General features: G+C 37.6%; 1 protein-coding gene across 1 annotated transcript in view; it reads left to right on the top strand.

The window, feature by feature from the left end:
- Positions 1–25,495, top strand: part of LOC307151520 (uncharacterized protein) — a 47,262-nt gene extending 21,767 nt beyond the window's left edge. Inside the window, exons 11-16 of the mRNA XM_079859606.1 lie at positions 48–218; positions 1,493–1,681; positions 19,020–19,193; positions 19,533–19,706; positions 21,282–21,455; positions 23,211–25,495. Coding sequence (XP_079715732.1) covers positions 48–218; positions 1,493–1,681; positions 19,020–19,193; positions 19,533–19,706; positions 21,282–21,455; positions 23,211–23,217 — 889 coding nt within the window. The 3' untranslated portion in view covers positions 23,218–25,495. The remainder of the gene's footprint in view (positions 1–47; positions 219–1,492; positions 1,682–19,019; positions 19,194–19,532; positions 19,707–21,281; positions 21,456–23,210) is intronic.
- Positions 25,496–27,210: the final 1,715 nt, after the last annotated feature.

The raw sequence follows: 27,210 nt of genomic DNA, 5'->3' as shown, positions 1-27,210 counted from the left end.
CACATGAAGATGGAGAAACATTTTTCTACCTTTCTTCACAAACACAGGTTGAGATCTTGTTATATCAGTGATGGAGATTATGCTGTTCTGAGTTCAGCTCTGAGATCAAACCTGTCTCTGAGAGAGCTGGACCTGAGTGGGAATAACTTGGCATATTCAAGAATGGATCAGATTTCAGCTCTACTGGCAGATCCTCGGTGTAAACTACAGAAACTGGGGTGAGTTGAGTAATTAAGAGCCTGTCTGGTCTAGATGGAATAAAAAAAATATCTTATTTAGAGCTCGGGGTCGGCAACCTGTGGCACACATGCCAATATCAGCACACAGAGGGTTAATCACTGACATATGAGGAATAGTGAGAGAACTGTATTCAGTTAGATATACATTTAGAGTTAATCTTTTCTCATAGACATGCATCCTAACTTAACTTGTGAGCTATAAATACTATTTAGCGCTCAGCGCAATATAAATAAAAAGTATCGTCATCATCATTATAGTGTGTGAATTAACCTGTTAGTCAGCAGAAGCGAGCAGTTCCGGGAGTGTTCCCCAATCCTGGTCCTGGAGTTCCCTCAGCAGTTTTGATGTCTCATAAATCAAACACACCTGATCGACTCATTAGTAAAGACTCAAAGGCCTCAGATGGGTGTCAGATTAGAGAAGCATGGACAGTGTTGGGGCTCCAGGATTGGGAAACACTGACTAACCGTTTGCACGAGCGCTGCACATCATGAGCCGCTGAAACTGACACAGATCAAGGTTGCAGAGCTGTACTTAAAGTGTGAATCACACAAGTCTGATTCGCTTCAGTCACTCTGTGGGATTGAGTGAAGGACAGTGTGATCTGCTGGAGCTTTCAAAGCTAAATAAATTACTGATATCAATGTTGGAGATTTTTAACTAGGAATACAAAGTCCTTCACATTCCACACACAAATCAGGAAATGTGCAAACTACAGCAATAATGCATGTGGTGGGGTTCAGTACGGCCATACTGCAACACTGTTTTTAAAATAAACGTAACTTTAAACATTTCATCAAATATTGCTTCAGAAATAATAGTCAGTCTTGTGTTACTAATCAAATAAGAAAGTTCGAGATTTAGTTGATTTTTCTATTACACTTGAACCTTTAAAAATAATTGTATACAATATATTTATATAATTATAAATGTGTACATGTGATATAAGGCAGGAAGAATGTGTGTGTCCAGCGATTAACTAGAAAAAAAAACAAAAAAGGCACTTAATGACAAAAAAACTTGCTGACCCCTAATTTCATGAAGTACAGATAGACTTATTCACTTTGTTCATTATATCAAAGCAACATGTCAACAGAGACAAAAGAGTTTTAATGACGATTTGGATAAACAGTTTGTTTGATGTGAACTTAATCCGACTTGCCTGATTCTCATTATTGTAGATTAGAGCTTAATAATTACTTGAATCTTGATTCTCACGGGACATTAACACATGCTTATCTCACACTCACAGGTTGAGATCTTGTGATATCAGTGACAGAGGTCATATCAGTAACCAAGGTTGTGCTGTTCTGAGTTCAGCTCTGAGATCAAACCTGTCTCTGAGAGAGCTGGACCTGAGTGAGAATGACTTTGGAGATTCAGGAGTGAAGCAGCTTTCAGCTCTACTGGCAGATCCTCAGTGTAAACTGGAGAAACTGGGGTGAGACTCATTGGCTTTATTTGTTTTAGTAAAGACTGGAAATACTATAGTTTGTAGTTATAGTTAAGTTAAAGTTTTTTCCCGGTAACACTTTACAATAAGGTTTTATGTGTTAACATTAGTTAAAGTATCAACTAACATTTTTTTATTATTTTTTAATTATTTTTTATTTATTTATTTAGAAAAGGGACAGTGTACATTAATTAACATTCATAAATGTAAATGTACCCAAATTAGCCCGAAGGCTAGTTTTCATTGGTTGTCCCTTTGCCAGATGTTATTAGGCTCTAAACTATAAAAAAGAAAAAAGGTTAAACATTACAACAATACACTACAACAATCATAAATCTAGAACTTGTAAACACCTCTATAAAATACAATTAAGAACATTATACAAAAAAGACAATATACACACAATAGAAAAAATTGTTATGAGTTAAATATGACTGATTAGGTTTATAATAAAATTAATAATAAGATTAATAATAATAATAATAATAGAGGAGCAGCATTAATGTTCACATTGTTGGTTATGAAGAAGCCATTTCTTAAGATTAAGCTTAAAAGAGTTAAATGTTGAGCACTCTCTAATTGAGTGAGGTACAGTATTCCACTGATGTGAAGCTCTGTATGAGAAAACAGCTTGGCCAAACGATGTTTTCCTACGTGGAATTATACAATCCGCTCTAATTGCTCCTCTTGTAATTCTGTTTTCAACAGATTTAAATTTAATAAAATCAGCCAAAGGAGGAGGAGCCAAACCATGCATGATCTTATAAACTAAACAAACATTTTTAAAATTGATTAGAATTTCCCAGTTAAACAAGTTATACTTATTTAAAATGTGACAATGATGAAAGCTGAATTGTTTTTTATCTAAAATTTTAAGTACTTGTTTGTATAGTGATTCTAATGGTTTTAGGACTATAGAATGTGTATTTGACCAACTTGTCAAACAATATGTGACATGAGAAAGAATCATGAAGTGGAAATATATCTTTGCTGCCTCATTTGATAAACAATTTCTAATAAACCTAAAGTTAACCAAGTTAAATTTAATCTTTTTGCAAACTTTTTTTATGTGAGTTTTAAAACCAAGACAGGAGTCCAGATGTACCCCTAGATATTTACATTCTGAAACGACCTGTAATCTTTCTCCTGAAATAAAAATGTCCTGCTTTGTATCAGGCCTATGTCCTTTAGAAAAGAACATACAGACTGTTTTTGACACATTTAACCTCAGAAAACTCTGATTTAGCCAGGATGTAACTTTTACCATAACGTCTGTTAACTTTTTGTCAGATGTCACTAAATTAACAAGATGGCGCCGTTGTGTGTGGCTTGCCGCTTATCTCTGTTGAATTTATCACTGATTTTCCTGTTTTTACTGCTTGTCTCTCGAAATGTGTCATCGCTGCTGGTGTATGACCGCCTGACTTTCTTAAGTTTATGTAAAACTGCGGAGAAAGTGCCGATCTATGGATCAAACAATCAGTCAGATACACCGCCGCCTTTCCTGTCTTCAATACCGGCTTTTCTACAGCGTCAGCCCTGCTTGCTACCCCACAGGAATCGCCGCAGGAGACGCGGAAGGAGAAGCGGAGTACGTGTCAGGCTCAGAACGTACCTGGCAACATCTTTCACCTGCGATCTGGCTCGTCCTGATGGCAGTTTCTCCGCCGGGTCCGTCGGCTGCAATCTGCGACAATATCCAGTGCACAGCTACCGGTGGCTTCGGGCGATTGTGCCGGACGCCGCGACCGAGTTCACATCTCTCCGTTGCTGGAACAGGAAGCGCTCCAAGCGAGGATGCGTACAGGGGAATCTACGCTCGCTTAGTCGCGCGCCCCAACAACAATCTATAAGTCGCTCAATTCACATGGCGCTGATCAATATTAGATCACTTACAAATAAGACGTTTATATTGAATGACTTTTTTACGACGAATGCTCTGGACTTTCTGTTGTTGACGGAAACCTGGCTGAAACCAGGTGATGACAGCGCATTCTCGGAGCTCCTCCCCCCTAGCTGTTCTTTCCTCAACTCCCCGCGAGTGTCAGGTCGAGGTGGTGGGCTGGCCACAATCTTCAAAGATGAGTACAGTTGCAGGTTATTACCTGCACTCTGCTATAACAGTTTTGAACTTCAGCTGTTTGTAGCTGTACTGGATACTCCTGTGTTGTGTGCAGTTATTTATCGCCCACCAAAACTGAATAAGAATTTTATTTGCGATTTTTCTGAGTTTTTAGCTGATGTTGTTCCTAAATACGATAAGCTCCTTGTGTGTGGGGACTTCAATATCCACGTATGTTGTCCCTCAAACTCACTTGCTATTGATTTTAAAACACTGCTGAACTCTTTTGGCCTAACCCAATGGGTGGAAGGGTCGACACATCATCACGGCCACACATTGGACCTCATAATCTCATATGGGCTTTCAGTTTCACTTGAAGATATATCAGAAACTGGTATCTCAGATCACTTCCCCATTAGGTTTGAGATCAGTGTTTCTCCACCTGCTAACAACCGCATCTCATCAGTTGCTAGGCGCCGTTGCATCACCTCCTCTTCACCTGGAGAGTTTGCGTCTGCATTCGTGAGCTCACAGTTTTATGCAATGAATGGACTAGTCTCCTCCTCTTCCCCAGATGATGTTCTTTCAGTTTTCCATTCAACAAGTATTGAAATCCTAGATGCTATTGCCCCTGTTCGGAACAAATCTATTAAACCTAAGGTCGATCCCTGGCTAAATGACACCACAAGGGCCCTTAGGCAACAATGTAGACAAGCTGAACGAAGGTGGAAGAAAGACAATTTACATGTCTCTCTGGGTTTATTAAGGGACAGTGTTGCCGCATATCAGAAGGCTGTGAAGGTGGCAAAAATGCAACATCTCTCTTCGATCATTGCTAACAGTTGCAATGAACCTAGAGTGTTATTTAATACTATAAACTCTGTTGTAAATCCATGCACCGCTGATCCGACTGAGGTTTCTATTACTACATGTGAGAAATTTCTTTGTTATTTTACTGACAAAGTAGCATCTGTAAGGCAAAACTGCGGGGCTAATTTTGACGTGCTTGTATCTGGTGTCCCTGGGCGCTCTGCAATGCTGGAGGAATTTAAACCAGTTTCTCTGACGCAGCTCTCTGATATAGTACAACATTTGAAGCCAACTTTTTGTCCTTCAGACATTGTCCCAGCCAGGATAGTGAAGGACGTTTTTAATAGCACCATTGGGCCAAGTCTACTCACTTTTTTAATCTGTGTCTTAGTGTAGGTTCTGTCCCGGCTGCATTTAAACATGCTGTGGTCAGGCCCCTACTTAAGAAGCCAAATCTTGACCCTACAGTGTTGTCCAATTTTAGACCTGTCTCTCATCTGCCGTTTCTGTCAAAAGTTTTGGAAAAAGTTGTTTCTTTACAGTTACAAGCCTTTTTGCAACAGAACTCTGTGCTTGAAAAGTTTCAGTCTGGTTTCAGATCACGCCATAGTACCGAGTCTGCTTTACTGAGAGTACATAATGATATCGCCCTGTCTGTAGATGCCGGTAATCCAGCTGTTTTGGTGCTTTTAGACCTCACAGCGGCGTTTGATACGGTGGACCACGCAGTTCTCCTCTCTCGCCTTGATGAATGTGTAGGCATTCGAGGTTCAGCACTTAAATGGTTTAGCTCCTATCTGGCAAATAGGAGTTTCTCTGTTATGATAGGTGACTGCTCTTCGTCAGCTGCTCCACTCTCTTGTGGGGTACCCCAGGGTTCAATTCTGGGACCAATCCTGTTTTCCTTATATATGCTTCCATTAGGGGCAATTATAGGAAAGCACAACCTGTCTTTTCACTGTTATGCAGATGATCTGCAAATTTATTTCCCTATGCAATCGAAAGATAATATGGTGTTAGACTCCCTTCTGGACTGTATTAAGGATATCAAGCTGTGGCTGTCACAAAACTTTCTTAGCTTAAACGAAGCTAAAACGGAGTGCATAATTTTTAGTAACTCCCCTAATGGTCCATCGGTTAGTTTAGGAACCATGGCATCATTCCTGAAGCCAGCTGTTAAAAACTTGGGGGTTACTTTCGATTGTAACTTATATTTTGACAAACAAATCACAAATGTTGTAAGAATGAGCTTCTTCCAGCTTCGTCTTCTGGCTAAAGTTAAGCCTTTTCTTAACAGGCATGATCTAGAAAAGGCAATTCATGCTTTTATTAGTTCGAGGCTGGACTATTGTAATGCTCTCTATGTTGGTTTGAAGCAAACCTCCATAGCTCGTCTTCAACTTGTGCAAAATGCGGCTGCTAGGTTTTTAACAAACACATCTAGGCGGGCACATATCATGCCCGTCCTTTTTACTCTTCATTGGCTTCCTGTGCGTTTTAGAATCAGAATCAGAATCAGAAAGAGCTTTATTGCCAAGTATGCTTGCGCATACAAGGAATTTGTCTTGGTGACAGTAGCTTCCAGTACACATACAATATAAAGTGACAAGACAAGTGACAAGTAACATAGGTATAAATAAAAAAATTAAAATAAAAGATTATAAATTATAAATATATATAAAGTAAAGTTATAAGGTGCTATAATGAAATGTCGGAGGGAAGTATTGCACATGTTTGTTCCACAGTAGGGGAACATTTAAGTGTTCATGAGGTAGATGGCCTGGGGAAAGAAACTTTTCCTGTGTCTGGTTGTTTTTGTGCTCGGTGCTCTGTAGCGTCGACCAGACGGTAACAGTTCAAACAGAAAGTGTGCTGGGTGTGACGGGTCCAGAGTGATTTTGCGAGCCCTTTTACTCACTCTGGATGAGTACAGTTCTTTGAGTGTGGGAAGGGTAGTGCCAGTGATTCGCTCAGCAGTCCGAACTATCCGCTGTAGTCTACGGAGGTCGGTTTTGGTAGCAGAGCTATTTTATTCTATTCTATTTTACTCTATTCTATTTTAGAATAGAGTTTAAGATTTTACTGTTTGTTTTTAAAGCCTTAAATGGCCTGGCACCTGAGTATTTAGCTGAGATTTTAACCGTGCGTGACCATGGCAGAGTGTTGCGGTCTTCTAATCAATTGGTTTTAGAAGTGCCAAGGTCACGATATAAACGGTGGGGTGATCAGGCGTTCGGAGTTGCTGCACCAAGACTCTGGAACAAATTACCGCCGGACATTCGTATAATTACAGAGGAAACTACCTTTAGGTCTAAACTTAAAACATACCTGTTTAGAATGGCATTCAATACCCAGTAGTGGTGTGACATTTTGTTGTCGGAGCTGATTTTTTATTATTCTAAGTTGTTTTGTGTTGTTTTTATCCCTTGATGTAAAGCACTTTGGATACCTGTAGGTTGTTGTAAAGTGCTATATAAATAAATGTTGATTGATTGATTTTTTGCAACCTCTTCTGCATTTTTACCATGTGTAAAAATCACTGTATCGTCAGCATACATTAGAATATTACATTGTTCACACTCCTTAGGTAAATCATTAATATACAAGCTAAAAAGAATTGGGCCCAGTATGGACCCTTGTGGAACACCAGTTGATAGGTCTAATAAATTTGATTTAAAATGATCAATTTTTACTAATTGAGAATGGGAAGAAAGGTAAGATTTGATTAAATTTGCAAAATGTATAGAAAAATTAAAATCATACAGTTTATGCAAAAGGTTATTATGGTTTAGAGTATCAAATGCTTTCTGTAAATCAAGAAATACAGCTCCTACCATTCCACCTTTATCCATTAATGCTTTTACCTTTTCTGTAAAGTAACATATTGCAGTTTCTGTTGAGTGATTTGCCCTAAAACCAAATTGCATCGGATGTAATTGGAAAGGACTATTATTAAGATGATCAATAATTTGTTTGGCCACTAGTTTTTCAAAAACTTTTGATATTGTAGGTAGGACACTGATGGGCCTATAATTACAAGGTAAGCGAGTGTCGCCTCCCTTAAATATTGGAACCACAACCGCTGGTTTCCAAGAACTAGGGAATATCCCTTGATCTAATGAACTATTAATGATATGTGTTAGAGGGTTGACTATTGAGGAAATAATTTGTTTCAATAAGAGTGTGTCCATACCATAAATATCCTTAGCCCTTGAGGTCCTCAGAGACATGACCACTCTTTCAACCTCTAACTTAGTTACTGGTCTTAATACTAATGCTGTGTCACTTTCATTAATTGTTTGTATATAGGGTTGTTGTACAATAAAACATTGGGCTATTTTATCCACTGACTCAACAAAATAGTGATTAAGGGCCTGTGTCACATCAATCGGGCTCTGTAGAACTGTATCATTAATCTTTAATTCAGTTAGACTTGTTTTAATAATCTTTTGACCAGTCAATTTTTTAATTTGTCTCCATATTGTTTTTGAGTTACCATGAGCGTTTTCAATAATTATGATAAAAAAATCTGCCTTTGCTTTCCTTAATGCTTTTTACTACCTTATTTCTTAACATTACAAATGTATTTCTATCATGGACCATCTTTGATCTTATCGCTAATTTTAAAGCATTATCCCGTTCCTTCATTAATTTTTTAATATTGTCGTTAACCCAGGGGAGGGACTGTTTCTTGTACTTGTATTTCGTCTTGATTGAAAAATCACTAATTGTTGATTGTAGCTTTTCTGTAAAAATCTGACTAGATATTTCTAAATCTATATTAGATGATACCAAATCTTCCCAATTCATATTGTCAATTGCTGATTTAAACTGATTGTCAATTGCTGATTTAATTGCTTATTTTTTGGAATACCGAACAATTCCTTATTACTGGCATGTGTAGTAAATCGTTTGCTTGTTAATTTTCTAGAAATAAGCACCATATTATGGTCTGACAACCCTGTGATCATATTATATGACTTTATAATTCTCTCCGGTCTGTTACTAAATATCAGGTCAATCTGAGTGCTAGTGCTGTTTGTTATTCGTGTTGAACCTTTGATCAGTTGGACTAAATTAAAACCATCAACGACTTGTTTGAGCTTCTTCCTTATAGATGTGTCTTCCCAATTTAAATTAAAATCACCCATAACAATAACTTCCTTCTTAAAATCACATTGACATAAGACGTTCTTAAGTTCATCATAAAAACTGTTATTTAAAGCAGGTGCTCGGTAAATAACTATAAGTGTAAAAGACATCTGAGGTGATAAAATCATATTTAAACCTATACATTCTAAATCAATCGGATTTTGCCATATAATCTCATTACAACGAATAGTGTCTCTCACATAAATCATTACGCCACCTCCTTTCCTTTCAATTCGATCCTTCCTATAGAAATCATAACCCGGGATATTTAGAGCAGCTGATGGAGAATTGTCATGAAGCCAGGTTTCAGATAAACAGAGGTAGTCTAAATTAGATTCTAATAGTATATGATTAATCTGATCACTTTTTGATTTTAAACTTCGTATATTTAGGTGTCCACCTAATATACCCTTCGGTTTTACATTTAGATCCCAAATAATTCTAGAGTTATTTACCGTTTGAAAAATTTTAAATTTCCGATTCTTTATTTCCGATAATAATGTATTAGTAAATGTTGAAATTAACATGAACTAACAATGAGCAATATATTTGTTACTGTATTTGTTAACCCTCTGAGGTCTGAGCTGTTTTCTGGGCCCTGGAGGTGTTCTGACATGCTCTGACATTTGTGCTTATTTCTGTTACTTGTGACATTTTCATGGCTAAAGTCTAATTACACTGTATTCAGCACAAACTCTGCTACAATAATATATCAGCAGCATGTGTGTAAAAGTTTGTTGTTTTGAGATAATTGCATTTATGCGTGGTTTGTGAAAATACAAAAAAAAATTCTCACTGAAATAAGGTCATGAAACCCATACTGATTATTTCTTCACAAGACTTTTGAAAATTGTATCATGTAGCCTAGAATTATGGAGCTAGAAGAGTCTCAATAAAGATAAATGCACAAACTGCATTCACATATGCACACACAGGATACACAAATGCACACACATGATTCATAAATACACACACAGGATACACAAATGCGCACAAAATTCACAAATGCACACACAGAATTTAAAAAGCACAGAAGATTCACAAATGCATACAAAATTCAGAAATGCACACAAAATTCATAAATACACACACAATTCAGAAATGAAAACAAAATTTACAAATGCACACAAGATTCACAAATGCTCAGGACAAGATTCAGAAATGTATTTCTGATGCACACACAAATATATCTTGATTTACAAACTGCTTGCGGTCTGTGAACTTCACTGCATTTGTGTGTGAATTTTGAGACTCCCCTGACTTGGCTCGACACACAAATGCCTTTTTTTAAACAGGGAATGACCTGTGACCAATCAGATACCTCCCTTGTTTTAGCCAATCACAAGAACGCACCCCACGTGGGCGATTGTTTACTTGTAAGCCAATCACATGAAGTGTGGGCGCGAGCGCTAGAGCGAGGTGGGTGGAGTTCTGCCAGTTGGTTGAGACCGGCTTCTTAGGCGGTGGGCCAAGTCCGTCTATCTCGTTTAGTTTTTGATTTGACAGTTACTCAGCAGCTGTGTGGCTCATTTTTGTCTGTATGAATAATTCACAAAAAGATTAATGATTGTTTCCAGCGCCAATTGTTGCACATTAAAGTATAAAAATAGATTTCATTTCGCTAGCTGATCACAAACGTTGGCCGGAGTGAGATCCAATCAACGCTTGTGTTGTTACCTTGTTGAATAGATTTGGCCAATCACGTTATTCGTTGAACCGGCGTCGCGTCAGTTTTGAGTCTAGTACAGTCTACAACCCAACGTGAAGAGACCGGTGTGTCTCGGCAAGACAACGTCAAGGTAAGATTTGTTTTACAATGATTATACACCCCTATATCTTAATGCTTTTCATATAAGTTGTATTTAAGACTGCAAGCTATAGTTCGCCGTGAATATATGCGTTGTCGTCAGTGATGCGCGGGTCAATGTATAAACAAACCGCACCCGACCGACGTTTTCAACTAACCCGCCCGCAACTCGGACCGCAAAAAACGAAAAAGAAAATATTGTACCCGACCCGCTTCCTGACCCGCATTTTTTTTTAAGTATAGCTATAATGCTCATCGTAGCTCTTAATATAATATTCTAATTTTGTCAAGAATTATAAAAAATCGTCAATATAAGCTCATAATTTGTACTAAAATAGTCTAAATATTTAGTTTTAAAAACAATTTTAAAAAGCTGGCTATGTCTATTTTGATGTTTCTGCGCAAGTTCAGCAGACAGTGAGGTTCGGGTTTGTTCCGATCAGAGCTCGTGAGCGGAGAGCGCATTTCTGAATATTCCGCTCCGCTCATGGTCGCTCGCCCAACCCAGATGGCCTGCTGTTTCGAAAATATGTGGAATAAGGGCTGCCTCCGACTATTTTTTTTTCTTGTCGACTAGTTGTTCATTTAAGCCATTCGTGGACAAATCGCCCCTTTATATTAAATTAATTACTTAAAGGCTAGCCTACAGGAATAAGCGTAATGACCGCACGCTTAAAGCTTGCCACAAAGAACCGGTTGAAGTAATGATTATGAATGTGTCTAAATTAGCAAGGAGACATTTAATTGTTTAGTAATAAACTGGTGTTTTCTGTGTCGCTGCAAAGATGAAGTTGACAATGCGGAGATTGCGGACTCGCCATGAACGCCAGAGAGAAATGTATACATTTCATATGGATTAGCCTACATAATCAGAGAGTATAGCCTATTTATTTTGGTTTGAATATTTTCGTTTAAAAGTAGACATTTCAAGCTTTCTGTAATATATAGCCTATATTTATCAAATCTGTGAGGCACAAGTTGAGTTTCGGCGCCCTCCAGTTCACATGCAGTGATCGCGTACCGGCGCCTTATTTTGTCTGCTATATATTTGCTTCTTATTTAATAAATACGGGCAATTGATTGATAAAACATTGATCAAAATTAAGATACAATTTATACAAAACGAAAATCTTTTAAAAAGAGTTTTCTATAAAACAAAACTTAATGAAGTCGTCAAAATCACGTTTTACCAAAAACAGCGCCGTTGCTAGGAGGGCGCCAGCGCCTCTGCCTCTCAGCGCCTCTGCCTCACGAGTGGATGATAGCCCTGAAGACGCCTAGCAATGATATACCTTTAGTGGTAGTATACCTTTAGTTAAGTTATCGCAGCGCGCTAAGAGACAATGTTATCGGAAAATGCAGCCCAGGTATATTCATAATGGAGATTCCAAAGCTCTCTTCTTTGGTCAGAACCATGGAGAGCGATCGCGGATTTACTTTTACAATGCAACACAATATTTAAAGAGCATCAAGCTATTAAAATCTATATTATGTATACGCACAGATAATATAACAGTAGGCTATATTAGTCAATATTTTTTTATTAGGTTAAGCAGTGATTGGATAACGTTTTTTTATTTTATTTTTATTTAACGTTTTTAATTTAAGGCCCACCCACAATTGGTCTGGCTTATCCAAAACTGGAATCCTGGCGCCATGCCTGGTTGGTCGTGCCAGTTTTGTGGTTATCAAATGTGCAAATAGCATCGCAAGAAGTAGCCTACACATGACAAAGCCAGCACTTTGGTCATCATCTTTCATTATTTCGGCAAATGTCTCCCACACTTTGCTCTTTCTATTTGTGTATAATTTTGCGGAGCTTCCACTCCCCAGTCTTCACCTTTTCTCTTGCCGCCTCCATCTCTACCTGCAGACTGAGCTCGTGCGTCATCTTCGCGCCAGTTATTCAGCCAATAAAGTGTAAATTAAATTTAAAACGTATTCATAGAAAATTGTGTCTAGAACTATATCAATTACAAAGGTTTAATTGGCATCTTTATTTCAAACGACCCGACCGACCGCGACCCGAATATCATTAAAAATATTTTTGGATGACTCGTAACCGCGGGTAACTCATTTCGGATCAACCCGCGCATCACTGGTTGTCGTTGATGAGAACAGTAACGTTAGCCACGAAAGAATGTTGGTAAGTGGAGCAAGCTAGGTCTAACGGTATGCTGCTTAGGCTAATCCAAAATAATCATTCGGTACATACACAATAAACTAAGCAAAGAGTATTCAAATACGGGATTATTACGGGAAAAATTTTAAACGGGAAGACAGCAGGAAATAAGTCTGACTAAGGGAGAATCACGGGGTAAACGGGAGGGTATGTCGAGGTTGGTTACAGCAAGCTACCTAGGCTACAAGTAAGCTAGACTAATTATCAGCTAAAAAGAGTGCAAACCAAAATAAAGAATGATTTCAAATCAACTTTATAGTGGTAGTGGAGTTATTTAAGCCAATTATGGTTGATTGTCACAGTTTATACAATGACACAATTCTGTGCATGGTAGCTTACATCTGTCAGTGGTTGGGCTTCACCTACACAACAGAACAGGTATAAGATGGAATATGGTGGAAAAATATTTTAGTTAAAGATGGCTGTTTTTGAGCTATTTAACAAAATTATTTGTGGTCAGAACTGCAGTAGTCTTAATACAAATGTCAAGATGAAAAATGTGATTGAATATTATCTAGTAATGTGCGCTTTCTGTGTTTATTTATCTGAATATAATTCAGTTGTTTATCTAACACGGACAGGACAACATCATATCTCTCCACACCCAAATGACTACAGAGGTGATCGTTGACAATCATCACATCAACAGCACCATGATGGAGCAGGTCAAGATCACAGAGTTGCTTAGTATCCACATCACAGATGACCCATCTTGATCTATCGACACCACCAACAGAACCTGGCCAAGAAATTCCAAAAACCTCTGCACTTCCTCCCACAGTTGAGGAAGGCTCATCTCCCAAAAATCCATCCTCTTAACTTTCTATAGGGGAATCATAGAGAGCCTCTTCCTTCCACCCCCACCCTCCAGTAACCTAAGGGCAGCTGATTGACTCTTGCACAAATACACTGGTAGTATTACACTATGATGCTGCTACATTGTTTTATTTTTAAATTTGCTATGAACATTTGACCCCACTTACACTGCCTTTGCTACTTGTCATGTCATCCACTTACACAATAATACTATATTAATTAGGGATAAGGCACGATTTTCAAATATTCGATTAGCTGATTTTATTATAGAATAGGATGTGCGGGATGATTGTCTTTAAAAAATCCCCATGTTTTAGTTGTGGTTATAAGTTGCAATCCTAAATTCACATAAAATTTTTATACATTTAATAAATATATTCTTAATATTTGTTGTTTTTGTTTGTGTTTGAGCGTATATATATCAATATTAATTTTGAGACTTGAAATGTAAACTCTCAAGGGTTGGATTTCTAAATATATGTTGGTTATGTGTCTATTCAGAATGACTTCTGAGCAGCAACCTTTTTTTTTTTTTTGGGTATGTCATGTATGCATCACTTGCATATCATTATTCATTCACGTGAAAACATGTTTAACAGTACCAGACATTAGGAAAATATGACATACGGATGTGCCGTTACAGTCAAGTCAAGTTTATTTATATAGCGCTTTTCACAATAGAGATTGTATCAAAGCAGCTTCACAGTATTAAATTAAAACAATACATCAATGTTTGTTTCTAGTGGAAAACGTCCACGTTTGGTAATGCTGATCAATAGTATTGTTGATTGATTAATTAAATTAAATATCCCCAACTGAGCAAGCCATAGGCAACAGTCCATTGCATTAATACAAATAATTTGTGTGTAGGCTACATTGAACAGACTTTGCCCAACTTGTCTGGGAAAGGAGTTACAGGGCTTTTTACATTTGAGGCTAAACGGATAAAACACCTAATTTTTAGCTCAGTATTACTGAACTACATTACTAAAATTACATTTTTAATGATTAAAGCAAAATTAAAATTTCAAGAACGCAGCTTCCTGGTCACTGACAAAGATTACTTTGCCTCCGCTGTAGAATCTGTGTTCATTATTTACATTGGTTGTCAAGGAAACGGGAGGTTTTCTAACGTTATGATTAGTACTCCTGCTTACTTGCCGGTTTAAAAAAGTAAGAGTTTGTAAGGACATTTTGCGTCAAATGTGCAAACAACAAAGTTGGAAACAATGTCTGCAGTACTTATACGATTTTATTACATGGCCTCAGCAAAAAAAAAAACGTACACAGCTGAGAGGTAAGTATTAAATTCGTAATTTCGAGGCCCACCGCCTCAACCATAGACTGTAAAAAATGGTCTCAACCAACTGGCAGAACTCCACCCACCTCGCTGTCGCGCTCTCGCTCGCGCCCGCACTTCATGTGATTGGCTTACAAGTAAACAATCCCCCACGTGGGGTGCGTTCTTGTGATTGGCTAAAACAAGGGAGGTATCTGATTGGTCACAGGTCATTCCCTGTTTAAAAAAAGGCATTTGTGTGTCGAGCCAAGTCAGGGGAGTCTCAAAATTCACACACAAATGCAGTGAAGTTCACAGACCGCAAGCAGTTTGTAAATCAAGATATATTTGTGTGTGCATCAGAAATACATTTCTGAATCTTGTCCTGAGCATTTGTGAATCTTGTGTGCATTTGTAAATTTTGTTTTTATTTCTGAATTGTGTGTGTATTTATGAATTTTGTGTGCATTTCTGAATTTTGTATGCATTTGTGAATCTTCTGTGCTTTTTAAATTCTGTGTGTGCATTTGTGAATTTTGTGCGCATTTGTGTATCCTGTGTGTGTATTTATGAATCATGTGTGTGCATTTGTGTATCCTGTGTGTGCATATGTGAATGCAGTTTGTGCATTTATCTTTATTGAGACTCTTCTAGCTCCATATAGAATATTTGCTCCAAAACTATGTGAAAATCACCCTGACTGCTCATTCAGAGAAGACAATATATTGATTTAAAAATGTTACGACGTGTTTTGTGTGAAAAAGCCTTATGCGGGACCTCATTAATATGTAAGCTTTTCTCACCTGAGAAAGACAAAGAACCTCCCCCTAACGGCCCTATTAGGAGCTATCAGGGCCCTATCATTCTGAGCAACCTTGCACAATACTGTAAATGAGGAGATTTAAAAAAGAATGGCTTTTAAATTGTTTGGATTTATTTACAACACAACATAATCCAAAGATACAAAACAAATGACAAAAAAGCACTCATTGAAAACTATTATCCAAAGACAGAGACCTTTGTGCCATTCCTAAAAACATTGTACATACCTTTCATTTCCAAGGTGTTTGATTTTCACTTTACCATGTTCATGTACAGAGACTCATGTGAATGTTGAAGTCAGCAGGAGTGGCATCTGGGCCCTGAAAAAATAATAATAAGTGAACATACTGATATCAAGAGAAACTATAGGCCTGCACGATTTTGGGAATAAATTTTAGATTTTTCTGGTTAAAATTGCTTTTTAAAATTCACAGAATACACACATACACACACACACACACATAAACGTTTCCAATAATAATGAACATCAGGTTTATTGTGCCTTATAGGCATAGGCTATGCGCAGTGCTGCATAAAATAATAATAACAATAACCATATTAGCAGCCTATAAATCTTCCAAAATATTTCAGTAACAACTAAGCTAGAGAAAAATATATTGATTATCATGTTACTTCAAATGTTTCCATTCGTTATGATGACATGAAATGAGATAATAGTAAAATCATGAAGCGCCGTTTGGTGCTTTTCAAACGCGATCCAAATATGATACATTCAAACGCGATCGCGATCCAAATATGATACATTCAAACGCGATCGCGCTCAAATATAAAACATTATGATTACCATATACATATCTACATTTGAGCAGATATCCACAAACAGTAACAGTAAACATGGGTCTAAATATTATAATATTCACCATATATCTAGCAACAGTTCAACTGCAATGTGAAATTTATGCAACAATAACAAACTAATATGTAAGAATTTCTTACCTTACATCTTCCTTGTCTTCAAATCGCGTTCTTCTTCTTCTGAGGTAATTCCAATGTAAGCTCACTGCGCGTCTTTCAAACTGGACGAAAAGCAGAGACTTGTGAAGTGTTTTGGTGTTTTGTTTTTGAGGTAACGAGCGCGTTCGCGTCCCATGTGGAGATTTGCATGTGAATGTCTTTTGCGCGAGTGGGCGTGGCCAAATTAACTGTAATGAGCAAGCGTTTGAGAAGCTGGACATCTTGTTGGTTTTATACAAATTACTTAAACAGAGAATATTTGTTTTCAGTATGAATCCGATCATTTAAAAGTACACACTTAAGTGTTTATAAAGGTATATGGCTCATAAATGTGTGACAAGTATTCGCTGAGTTTTGGTTCAGTTTATAGACGTGCTCAAGAAAAAAAAGTTCACCGCGACGGAGAGGCAGAACGCACACCCTGTTTATTTTCTTTATTTTACAAAAGCACAATGTTTTGATTTGATTGTAAGTGGACGCCTACAAAAGTAAAAATATCACAGATTCTTTTTTTATATTTCTTTTTTCTGTATGACCATAAATGACGGAGTAATTTAAGTTTATAGTGCTACAATGTGAAGAAAATACGGCAAAACGCGCCGGCGCGTTTGCCGACCTCAGAGGCAGGGCCGGTTCTAGACATTTGGAGGCCCTAGGCAAAATTCATGTTGGAGGCCCCCCACCCCCAATAAAAAACACTTGAAACAAATATGATTCCTAACCTTTTTATTTATACAACATTTAATTTTAAATTTAGTATATTTTTACTTACACAGTACATAAGTTTGGACAAATTACTATTTTTAATGTTTTTGAAAGAAGTCTCTTATGCTCATCAAGCCTGGATTTATTTGATCAAAAATACAGAAAAATAATATAGTGAAATATTATTACAATTTAAAATAATGGTTTTCTATTTTACTATACTTTAAAATATATTTCTGTGATGCAAAGCTGAATTTAGTGTCACGTGATCCTTCAGAAAACTTTATAATATTCTGATTTATTATCAAATGTTAGAAATGGTGCTTAATATTTATTTTATAACATGTGATACTTTTTTTCAGGATTTTTTGATTATTAAAAAGTTGTTTTAAAAAAGTCTTCACTATCACTTTTATATATTTAACACATCCTCGCTGAATATTCCTGTTTTTTTCTGTATTTTTGATCAAATAAATGCAGGCTTGCAGAGCATAATAAGAAACTTCTTTCAAAAACATTAAAAATAGTAATGGGTCCAGACTTTTTACTGGTAGCCTACTACATCAAACTTTATCTAAGGTAATCTCTTTTTTGTTTAATGAAGATGTTATTGTTCTTGTTGTTATTTTGCTGTTTTATTCAGTTTATTCACAGTTCCAGAATACCACTTCAGTAGATGAACATGAACGTGCTTTTATAATTGTTTTCATAGCTGCGTTATGGGCAGGATTTTTCCCTCCCATTTAATCAATATTGACTGCAGATATTGTCATATTATTAATATCAGTAATATGATATTATGTATTGCATTGCTACCTTAAATATGCTATACACAAATCAAGTGGAAGAGAAAGATACGATCGCTACTGAGCAGGAAAAAAATTCTAAACTAATATTCGTATAGGCTATGATGTCAGGGTATTATCTAATCATCAGCATCAGAATATAGAAGATAGACCCATAGATATGAGATCCTTTATTTGAAACATTTAAAAGTGTTGCAGTGTGTTGGTTTTTTAACTTTGAATACAAACGTCTTGTCTTTTACTTTTGTAGCTTTTTTACTAGTCAGCTCCCAACGCGATGTTATTCATTGTACGCGCAAATTCAAAGCGTCGCGTCTGGGCACGTTAATGACGCTCGCGCTCTTTTAAACTCGTAGACTAACAAAGCGGTGAATGATTTTTCCAGAAATGACGCTGATCTACAGTAGCCCACACGTTTATATTTAAAATACATTGCAATCACTCCAAAATCGATGACCTGCATTACGAGCTGTGCTTCTTTGCGTGCCTATTTAGGCTTTTGCTTCGCACTCGCAGCACCTGATGGATGCGTTCGTTTTTTTTTTGTCCCTCTGTCTGGGCCCCATCCCGCCAATCGGGCCCTAGGCACGTGCCTAGTTTGCCTTTGCGTTAATCCGGCTCTGCTCAGAGGGTTAATCTTTGTGAACATTAGTTAATAAAAATCCAGCCGTTCATGTTAGTTCACAGTACATTAACTAATGTTAACAAATACAACTTTTGATTTTAATAATGTATTAGTAAATGTTGAAATTAACATTAACAAAGATTATTAAATTCTGTAGAAGTGCAGTTCAGTATTAGTTCATGTTAACTAATGTAGTTAACTAATGAAACCTTATTGTTAAGTGTAACCTTTTTCCCTAAACTTTTCTAGACATCAGTATTTAATGTGTTTTCTTCACACACACAGGTTGAAATCTTGTTGGATCAGGGTCGGAGGTTGTGCTGATCTGAGTTCAGTTCTGAGATCAAACCCGTCTCATCTGAGAGAGCTGGACCTGAGTAAGAATAACTTTGGAAATGCAGGAGTGAAGCAGCTTTCAGCTCTACTGAAACATCCTCAGTGTAAACTGGAGAAACTGGGGTGAGTGGTATTGGCTTTATTTGATATATTGGTTTTAGTAAAGTCTGGAAGTGTCACACCCAGGCTAACCACCAGAGGGCACTCCTTCCGTCTCCTGTAGTGCTTTCCCATCATGAACTACACTTCCCATAATCCACTGCCTGGACTCATGTTCTGATTACTGCCACCTCATTTATGTTTGCCTGTTTAAACCCTGTTCACTCAGCAATTAATTGCGAAGTCTTGTTTAATGTCACTGCAATACTGAGCATTATCCCGGTTCCCTGTGTGTTGTTTTTTATCTTCTGCTTGCCTCCCTGGATTTCCCTGTTTGCCTGTGTCTTGGACCTTGTTTCACAGGTTGAGATCTTGTGGTATCAGTGATGGAGGTTGTGCTGATCTGAGTTCAGCTCTGAGATCAAACCCGTCTCACCTGAGAGAGTTGGACCTGAGTGAGAATAAAATTACAGATTCAGGAATAAAGCAGCTTTCAGCTCTACTGGAACATCCTCAGTGTAAACTGGAGAAACTGGAGTGAGTGTCACTGGCTTTATTTCATATATTTGTTTCAGTAAAGACTGGAAGTACTTTAATCTTTAGTTATAGTATTTCTTCCCATACCGTTTTTCTAGACATAAGTCAGGGGTGCAAACAGCGCGCTTTTCGGCGCCTCCCGCTTTTTTCACGTCAGTTTGGGTGACTTGTGTGAATCGTGCAGATCCGAAGAGTTTTTTTTTAAACGGGGGGGGGGGGGGGGGGTTGAGAGGGTCTGATTATAATTTAACCAACAGTAATTCTGGATTGCGTCCACCAACAAGTAAATAGGAAATAAGCGAATCAGAACACTGCGCGCCAAACCAGCAGTATGTGCGCAAGCGTGAACCACTAGTGTTTCTGTCTCACTCTGGATCTGCCACTGCATCACATTTCTCTCTGCGTGGCTTGGAGTGTCCGTTTTTATGTCGGCTCTCATGTTATTAACTGGTTAGAGCTTGTGTTAGAGCACAATGCCTGCGTGACACACACACTTCTCGAGCCGCGCCGAAACCGCGTGCTAGAAATAGAACCGCAACCGACGCCTATTTTTCACGCGACACGCAAGAGTGTTGGAAGTTTTCAGACAAAATAGAAGGCGCAAATACATATTAATAAATTACATTTTGATGCTTGAAAGTCTCTCGGTTTTGACAAATGCATATATAATTGTAATTTAAAAAATAGGCCTAATTATCGATTTTCAAATATTGCCCCTGTCAATATAGGCCTACAGAATTAAATATTCTGTAGCCTATTTTGCCGTCAATACTGCCGACGTTGTCTTTGCTGTATCAGGCTATATATATTATGTTTAACATCCAAATGTAGATGGTCTGTCGGCGCACAGGGCCACGCAGTCGCAGACAGCACGTGAAGTTCGTGAACACCGAATTCCCTTTTCTTTCTTATCTATTTGTGTTTGAACAGACATGTGCACGAAAAAATAAGCCAGTGTCCGTCTCAAGGAGTTTCCCCGTAAACGCAGTCAAAATAAAACGGATGCGTGTCATTACCGGTATTAGATACGTGCATTCGTCTTAAAGGGACAGCACCCAATATACCTGCAGCTGTTTGTGTCACCAAAGTTAATCAAACAACAAAAGAGAAAGAGAAAAATCACGTTTTGTCAAAAGATAAACTGTATTAATACTTAATACAGTTAATTTACCTGAAAAACATAAAGCACTGCTTTATTTCTCATGTATTTGTGTTTTATTGTATTTATATTTGTATTTTGTTTATTAGTTTCTGTGCAGATGCACTAGGCTAGGCCTACCCTACACAATTACCCCAATCATCCTAGAATTATTAATTCTTTACAAAAAGAGCTATTCAAATCATCAGGTGAAATTGTTTTCAGGAAGTAGCAGTAAAGCAAGAAGAAGAAGAGCAAGATAGTTTTTCTAAATTTCATTTGACTCTATGTGCCTATAGGGGTGGGTTGGGGATGGTGACAATGTAGTATCTGGATATTTGCCGCGGGACGAGGGCTTCGATTACCTCTCTCTTTTTTGACCATACATGTGTTTGCACCCCTGATAAGTATTTAATGTGTTTTCTTCACACTCACAGGATAAGATCTTGTTATATCAGTAACCGAGGTTGTGCTGATCTGAGTTCAGCTCTGAGATCAAACCCGTCTCATCTGAGAGAGCTGGACCTGAGTGAGAATGCCATTACAGATTTAGGAATAAAGCAGCTTTCAGATCTACTGGAAGATCCTCAGTGTAAACTGGAGAAATTGGGGTACGTTTCTAATTCTGGCATTGTAAATCCATGCATGTTGACACACATTCTTCACCACACAGACTCTTTTCTTTGTGATTGTGTCTTTTCTTTGTGATTTCTTTGTGATTTTCTGTAGCTGTGCTGTTCTGAGATCAGCTCTGAGATTCAGTCCCCCTTGTTACCAGCTTTTTACCGTGTATTCATGATAAAGTGTTCTATAAGGTGTAGATGACCAATAATTAACCCTACAATAGTCAAATCATACCTAAATTGTGCTTTAAAGCTGCACTACCAAAGCTTATTTATAAATGTGCTTGTTGGTTGTTTTACACAAGTGTCCATATTCATACGTGTAAAGTGTAAATGTTGTAATAAAGTATAATACAGTAATAAAGTATAATAAATATAAACAGGACTGAACATGTGCAATACAGCGGGGGAAATAAGTATTGAACACGTCACTATTTTTCTCAGTAAATATATTTCCAAAGGTGCTATTGACATGAAATTTTCACCAGATGTTGATAACAACCCAAGGAATCAGTACATACAAAGAAACCAAAACAAATAAGCTCAGAAATTAAGTTGTGTAATAATGTGAAATGACACAGGGAAAAAGTATTGAACACATGAAGAAAGGGAGGTGCAAAAAGGCATGGAAAGCCAAGACAACAGCTTAAAACTATTAGTAATTAAAAAGCAATCCAGCCCCCTGTCCGTGCAAATTAATAACAGCTGGTTCAGTCCCAACGGATGGCCTACAAAAAGGTCTCATTGCCAAGGTGTCACACAAGACACATCTCATGATGGGTAAAAGCAAAGAGCTGTCTCAAGACCTTTGCAACCCAATTGTTCCAACACATAATGATGGCATTGGTTATAGACACCATTCTAAGCTTCTGAATCTTCCAGTGAGCACTGTTGGGGCCATAATACGAAAGTGGAAAGACAATCATTTCACCATATATTTGCCTCGACCAGTGCTCCTCGCAAGATTTCTGACAGAGGAGTGAAAAGAATAATCAGAAGAGTTGTCCAAGAGCCAACACCAAGGTCTCAACCTGTGAGTGTGAGATAAGCATGTGATTGTCTTTCCACTTCCGTATTATGGCCCCAACAGTGCTCAGTGGAACATTCAGAAGCTTAGAATGGTGCCTATAACCAATGCCATCATTATGTGCTGGAACAATTAGGTTGCAAAGGTCTTGAGACAGCTCTTTGCTTTTACCCATCATGAGATGTGTCTTGTGTGACACCTTGGCAATGAGACCTTTTTGTAGGCCATCCATTGGGACTGAACCAGCTGTTATTAATTTGCACGGACAGGGGGCTGGATTGCTTTTTAATTACTAATAGTTTTAAGCTGTTGTCTTGGCTTTCCATGCCTTTTTGCACCTCCCTTTCTTCATGTGTTCAATACTTTTTCCCTGTGTCATTTCACATTATTACACACATTATTACTTAATTTCTTAGCTTTGTATGTACTGATTCCTTGGGTTGTTATCAACATCTGGTGAAAATTTCATGTCAATAGCACCTTTGGAAATATATTTACTGAGAAAAATGGTGACGTGTTCAATACTTATTTCCCCCACAGTATGTATCTATTTAATAGCAAATGGGAATAAATAAACCACATAGACTTGCTTGGATACTATGATAGTTTATAAAGACTCGTTAATGTAATGACTGTACATCTTTATGTCTGAGTGTGATTGTCTGATGATCTGATTCTCACTGTATTCTGACTGAAAGGGTTAATCTGTTTCTCAGACACTAACAGGTTGAGATCTTGTCGTATCAGTGACGGAGGTTGGGCTGATCTGAGTTCAGCTCTGAGATCAAACCCGTCTCATCTGAGAGAGCTTGACCTGAGTGAGAATAACTTTAGAGACTCAGAAGTGAAGCAGCTCTCGCATATACTGGAGGATCCTCAGTGTAAACTGGGGTGAGTGGCATTACTCTGCTGATGTGTGGTTGTTTTAAAGGGATGTCAAGAACAGATTTATTTTTCATGAAAAACAAGTGACAACACCCAGATCTCAGCAGAAATAACTTACTACACATCTCTCAGTCTCTGTGGATGATAGTATAATGCTTGATTTGTGTTTTACATGAAAAAATGACCTTTTACATGTTTGAGATAAATGTTCACAGTATTAACAGACACAACATATAAAATATAAATATAAAACAATTGGGATTTATCTGGCTCATTTTACCAGCAGTGCTTGTTTGTGTTGTATCCCTCTCTCAGCCTGATTTTACTATTCTGTGCTCATCCGATTAGATGTTTCATATTTACAGCTCTCATCCACAATTCTAAAAACTCCTAAATTATACAGTATATAGCATACCTATGAATATGTTAAGACATAACACCAAAACCTACTAAAATATCAAAATGATTAATTTCAGGACATCAGACTAGATTTGTACATGTTCTGAAGGAAATGTGAGTAGCGCTCACTCAAGCAAAACTGAGTTTATTTAATCACAATTCAACTTTTCAGCATATAAATGCTCAAATTCACAATTTCGTATATACAATATAATCCACACATGTATGTCAAACAGATATAGCACTGTATAAAGTAGGGATGTCAACGATTAATCGACGATCGATTAATTGTCGATAATACATTTAATCGATACAACTTATCGATCATCGATTAAGCAGGTCTTCATGCGCGTACGCGCTGCTCAACCGCGAAACATGTAAAGTGAGCGCGCCGGAGTTATGTTTGGGACCATTTCACACCTTCATCATGACTATAAGTTTGCGTGTGCATTCGCAACCTTTTGTTTTGTGCAAATGTAAGTTGTAATATGCGTCAACTTCAGCGCGCGCAGCTCAAACGGCAGTGCACGACTAATAATGACTATTGGGACTAATATTACATAACATTATAAAGAGAACAATATTGTAATAAAACATTGTGAATTATTTGGGTTTAGTTGCCGTGTCGCGTTGCTCCAGGAAGAGCGCTTCCACAACATGAGTAGTTCTGAATGAATGGCACGTAACTTAGTTCAAGTTCACTTGTGCATGAATTTGCGTCATTTTGTGCAGATATAATTTGTAATATTATATTTATTTTGAATATATCTGATTAATCTCATATAGGATGCGTTTCTTTTAGATAAATAACGTGCTAGCAAAGTGCTCCAGTTTAACGGTAGCAGATTCATTCAGCGCGTGCAGTTATTCCAGGAAGAGCGCGTCCACAACAGTCACACATTCTAAGCGCATATGAGGCAGCGTTGGTGACACGTTGTATTAGTAGTTATATTTGATTATTAAATAATTAATTTAATTATCAATCACATCGAAACATTTTACAATCCTATTAGCCCTTTATTTATATTTAAAACCATTCTCATTGATTTGGTGAGGAACATAGCGTTCTGAGCAGCATTTGCAGACCCTGTCATGCTGTTGGCCATAGCCACTGCAGTAGATGCATATCGCAGTATTAAGGCTAACGATTAATCGATTAATTGATCGTTAATTTAAATGACGATCGATCATAGGAATTTGTGAAAATTGACATCCCTAGTATAAAGTTAGTTTTAGTTTTGTACTCTTGCTTCAAAAATGTACACAAATGTGCTTTGACTTTTGTGATAACTGTTGAGAATGCTTATGTGACTTTGATCTTAGACTTTAGAAATATAACTGGTCTGATCTGTTATTACACTTGGATGGTGTTTGCCAGAATATCCTGTTCGTAATTCTAGAAATGATCACATAATGATGGAGGGACTTTAGTCTAACCTTAGTTTAATCACTAGTAATTTTGAACAGTTTTACTATGTTATCTATTCTGTCCTGAACCATTAAATTCATCACATAAATGTTTTTCTTATGTCTCACTTTTTCAGCAGCTCAGTTCTCATATTTGTAGAGCCTTTATAGTAACAGATACATTCTGAATATGTATAATATATGCTCTTTAATTTAACCTGAGGCGTCATTCTTCTCTTCATTGCTGTATGTGTACTACTGCAAACCAAATGAAACTTAAAATAAAAATAAAATCTTAAATGACCCACTGCATTAGTCTGAGGTGTGTGTATGACTGGAGAAATCATCTGATATCTGATCTGTAAACCAGATACAGGATTGTCAACATTTTAGTCCATCAAAATATAGTCACTGAAACAGTTGCCCAAACACGTGTGGCATTTTTGTGAACTAAAAAGCCCTTAAACTATGATCCAATGATTACCTCTGGATGATGCTTGAACGTGTGTAGTGTGTGAGTCTCAGCAGCAGATGTCAGTGTTTCTCTTCAGATGAAATCAGATTATTCCTCAGACAGAAGAGCTGCTGAATTACACACACACACACACACACACACACACACACACACACACACACACACACACACACACAGCTGAAGATATACAGACACCATAGGAATCCATTTACATTGATCAGAACTAAAACTCTTCAGTTCTGAGCCTGTTTAAACATTCACCAGAACACAATAACGCTCACTGAAGTCACAATCACATGATGGTTCAGTTTGGATGATAACGCAGATTTTATTGGACTGTCCTGCTTTACATGATTTTAGGCTACAGATTTATCCAGAAACGTCATTAATGGACATTTCTAAAACGATTTCTTCTGGGAAAATTGTAGCTGTAAAAGTGTGTCTAATTTACTCTTAGTTTGCCATGAAAAATAACCTTTTCTGCCGATGTGGCTTTAACTAATAAATTAATAAACTAAATAAATGATTTAGACTGATTGAAGCTCTTCTGCTGTATAGCGTGTGTTCCCAGCAGAAACTGATGTTGTATTTTCTGTGAAGTTTGAGGATCGGAACTTTTTTCATTTCGAAAATTTGAAGATTTGAGTGTGAGTGAGTGAGAGTATGTGTGTGTGTGTGTGTGTGTGTGTGTGTGTGTGTGTGTGTGTGTGTGTGTGTGTGTGCATGCACTGTTTGGGGTCTGTTGGCAGGACGACAGCACAGACTCCACAAGTATCTGAGCAGTGGGGAGTGTGTGTGTGTGTGTGTGAGTGTGAGAGTCTGTAATATTTCCTCTTGCATCTCTTTCACTCCAAGAAAAGCTTTTCCTTCTTTTTCCTTTTTACCTTTTTTTTTTTGCAAAGATTGTTTAATCCGTAATAGCGCTCTGTGTGTTTGGTCACACTTCATCAGGGCTTCTCCATCCAGCTGTGGGTTCATCAACCGTATCTCCATCTAGGAGTCTCAGAGTTAAACTCACACACCTTCACCTGGACTGGTAAGTTAAATGAATAATGATTTGCATGTATGCTGTTGTATTTCAGACTCTGTTTGTAGGATCACAGGCGTCTCGTGTTTCTGTCTAACCTCTCCTAGAGACTCAAGAGAGTCTGATTTGACAGTCGTTAAACTGAAGCTGTCATTAATAATTAATCGTTCATGTTTCAACGGGAAACACACACCTGGAGATTCACACACACTCATCTGGGGTTTCTGCTAATAAAAGTGCAGCTTGTGCGAGGTACTGGAGCTTTTATAGGGTCGTAACGGCCTCGATTAGCTCTCGTTTATGTGTGTCCAACAGTGTCACCAACACAGATCTCTCACACACACTCTCTGAACATTACAATATTTGAGCTTCATGACCTATAAATGTAAAGCAATCGTTGACTTGAACCTGAGATGCATTAATATTCCTCTAATACGCTTGAAGTCTCTTTCATGAAGTCCTCCTTTAATGATCATATTTCTGTGTTTTGGGTTCACTGATGCTCTCTGGTTTCTTCCTCTCC

Source organism: Squalius cephalus (assembly GCF_949319135.1).
Source record: "Squalius cephalus genome assembly, chromosome: 23".
Classification (NCBI taxonomy): domain Eukaryota; kingdom Metazoa; phylum Chordata; class Actinopteri; order Cypriniformes; family Leuciscidae; genus Squalius; species Squalius cephalus.
This window is presented reverse-complemented; position numbering and strand designations above follow the sequence as displayed.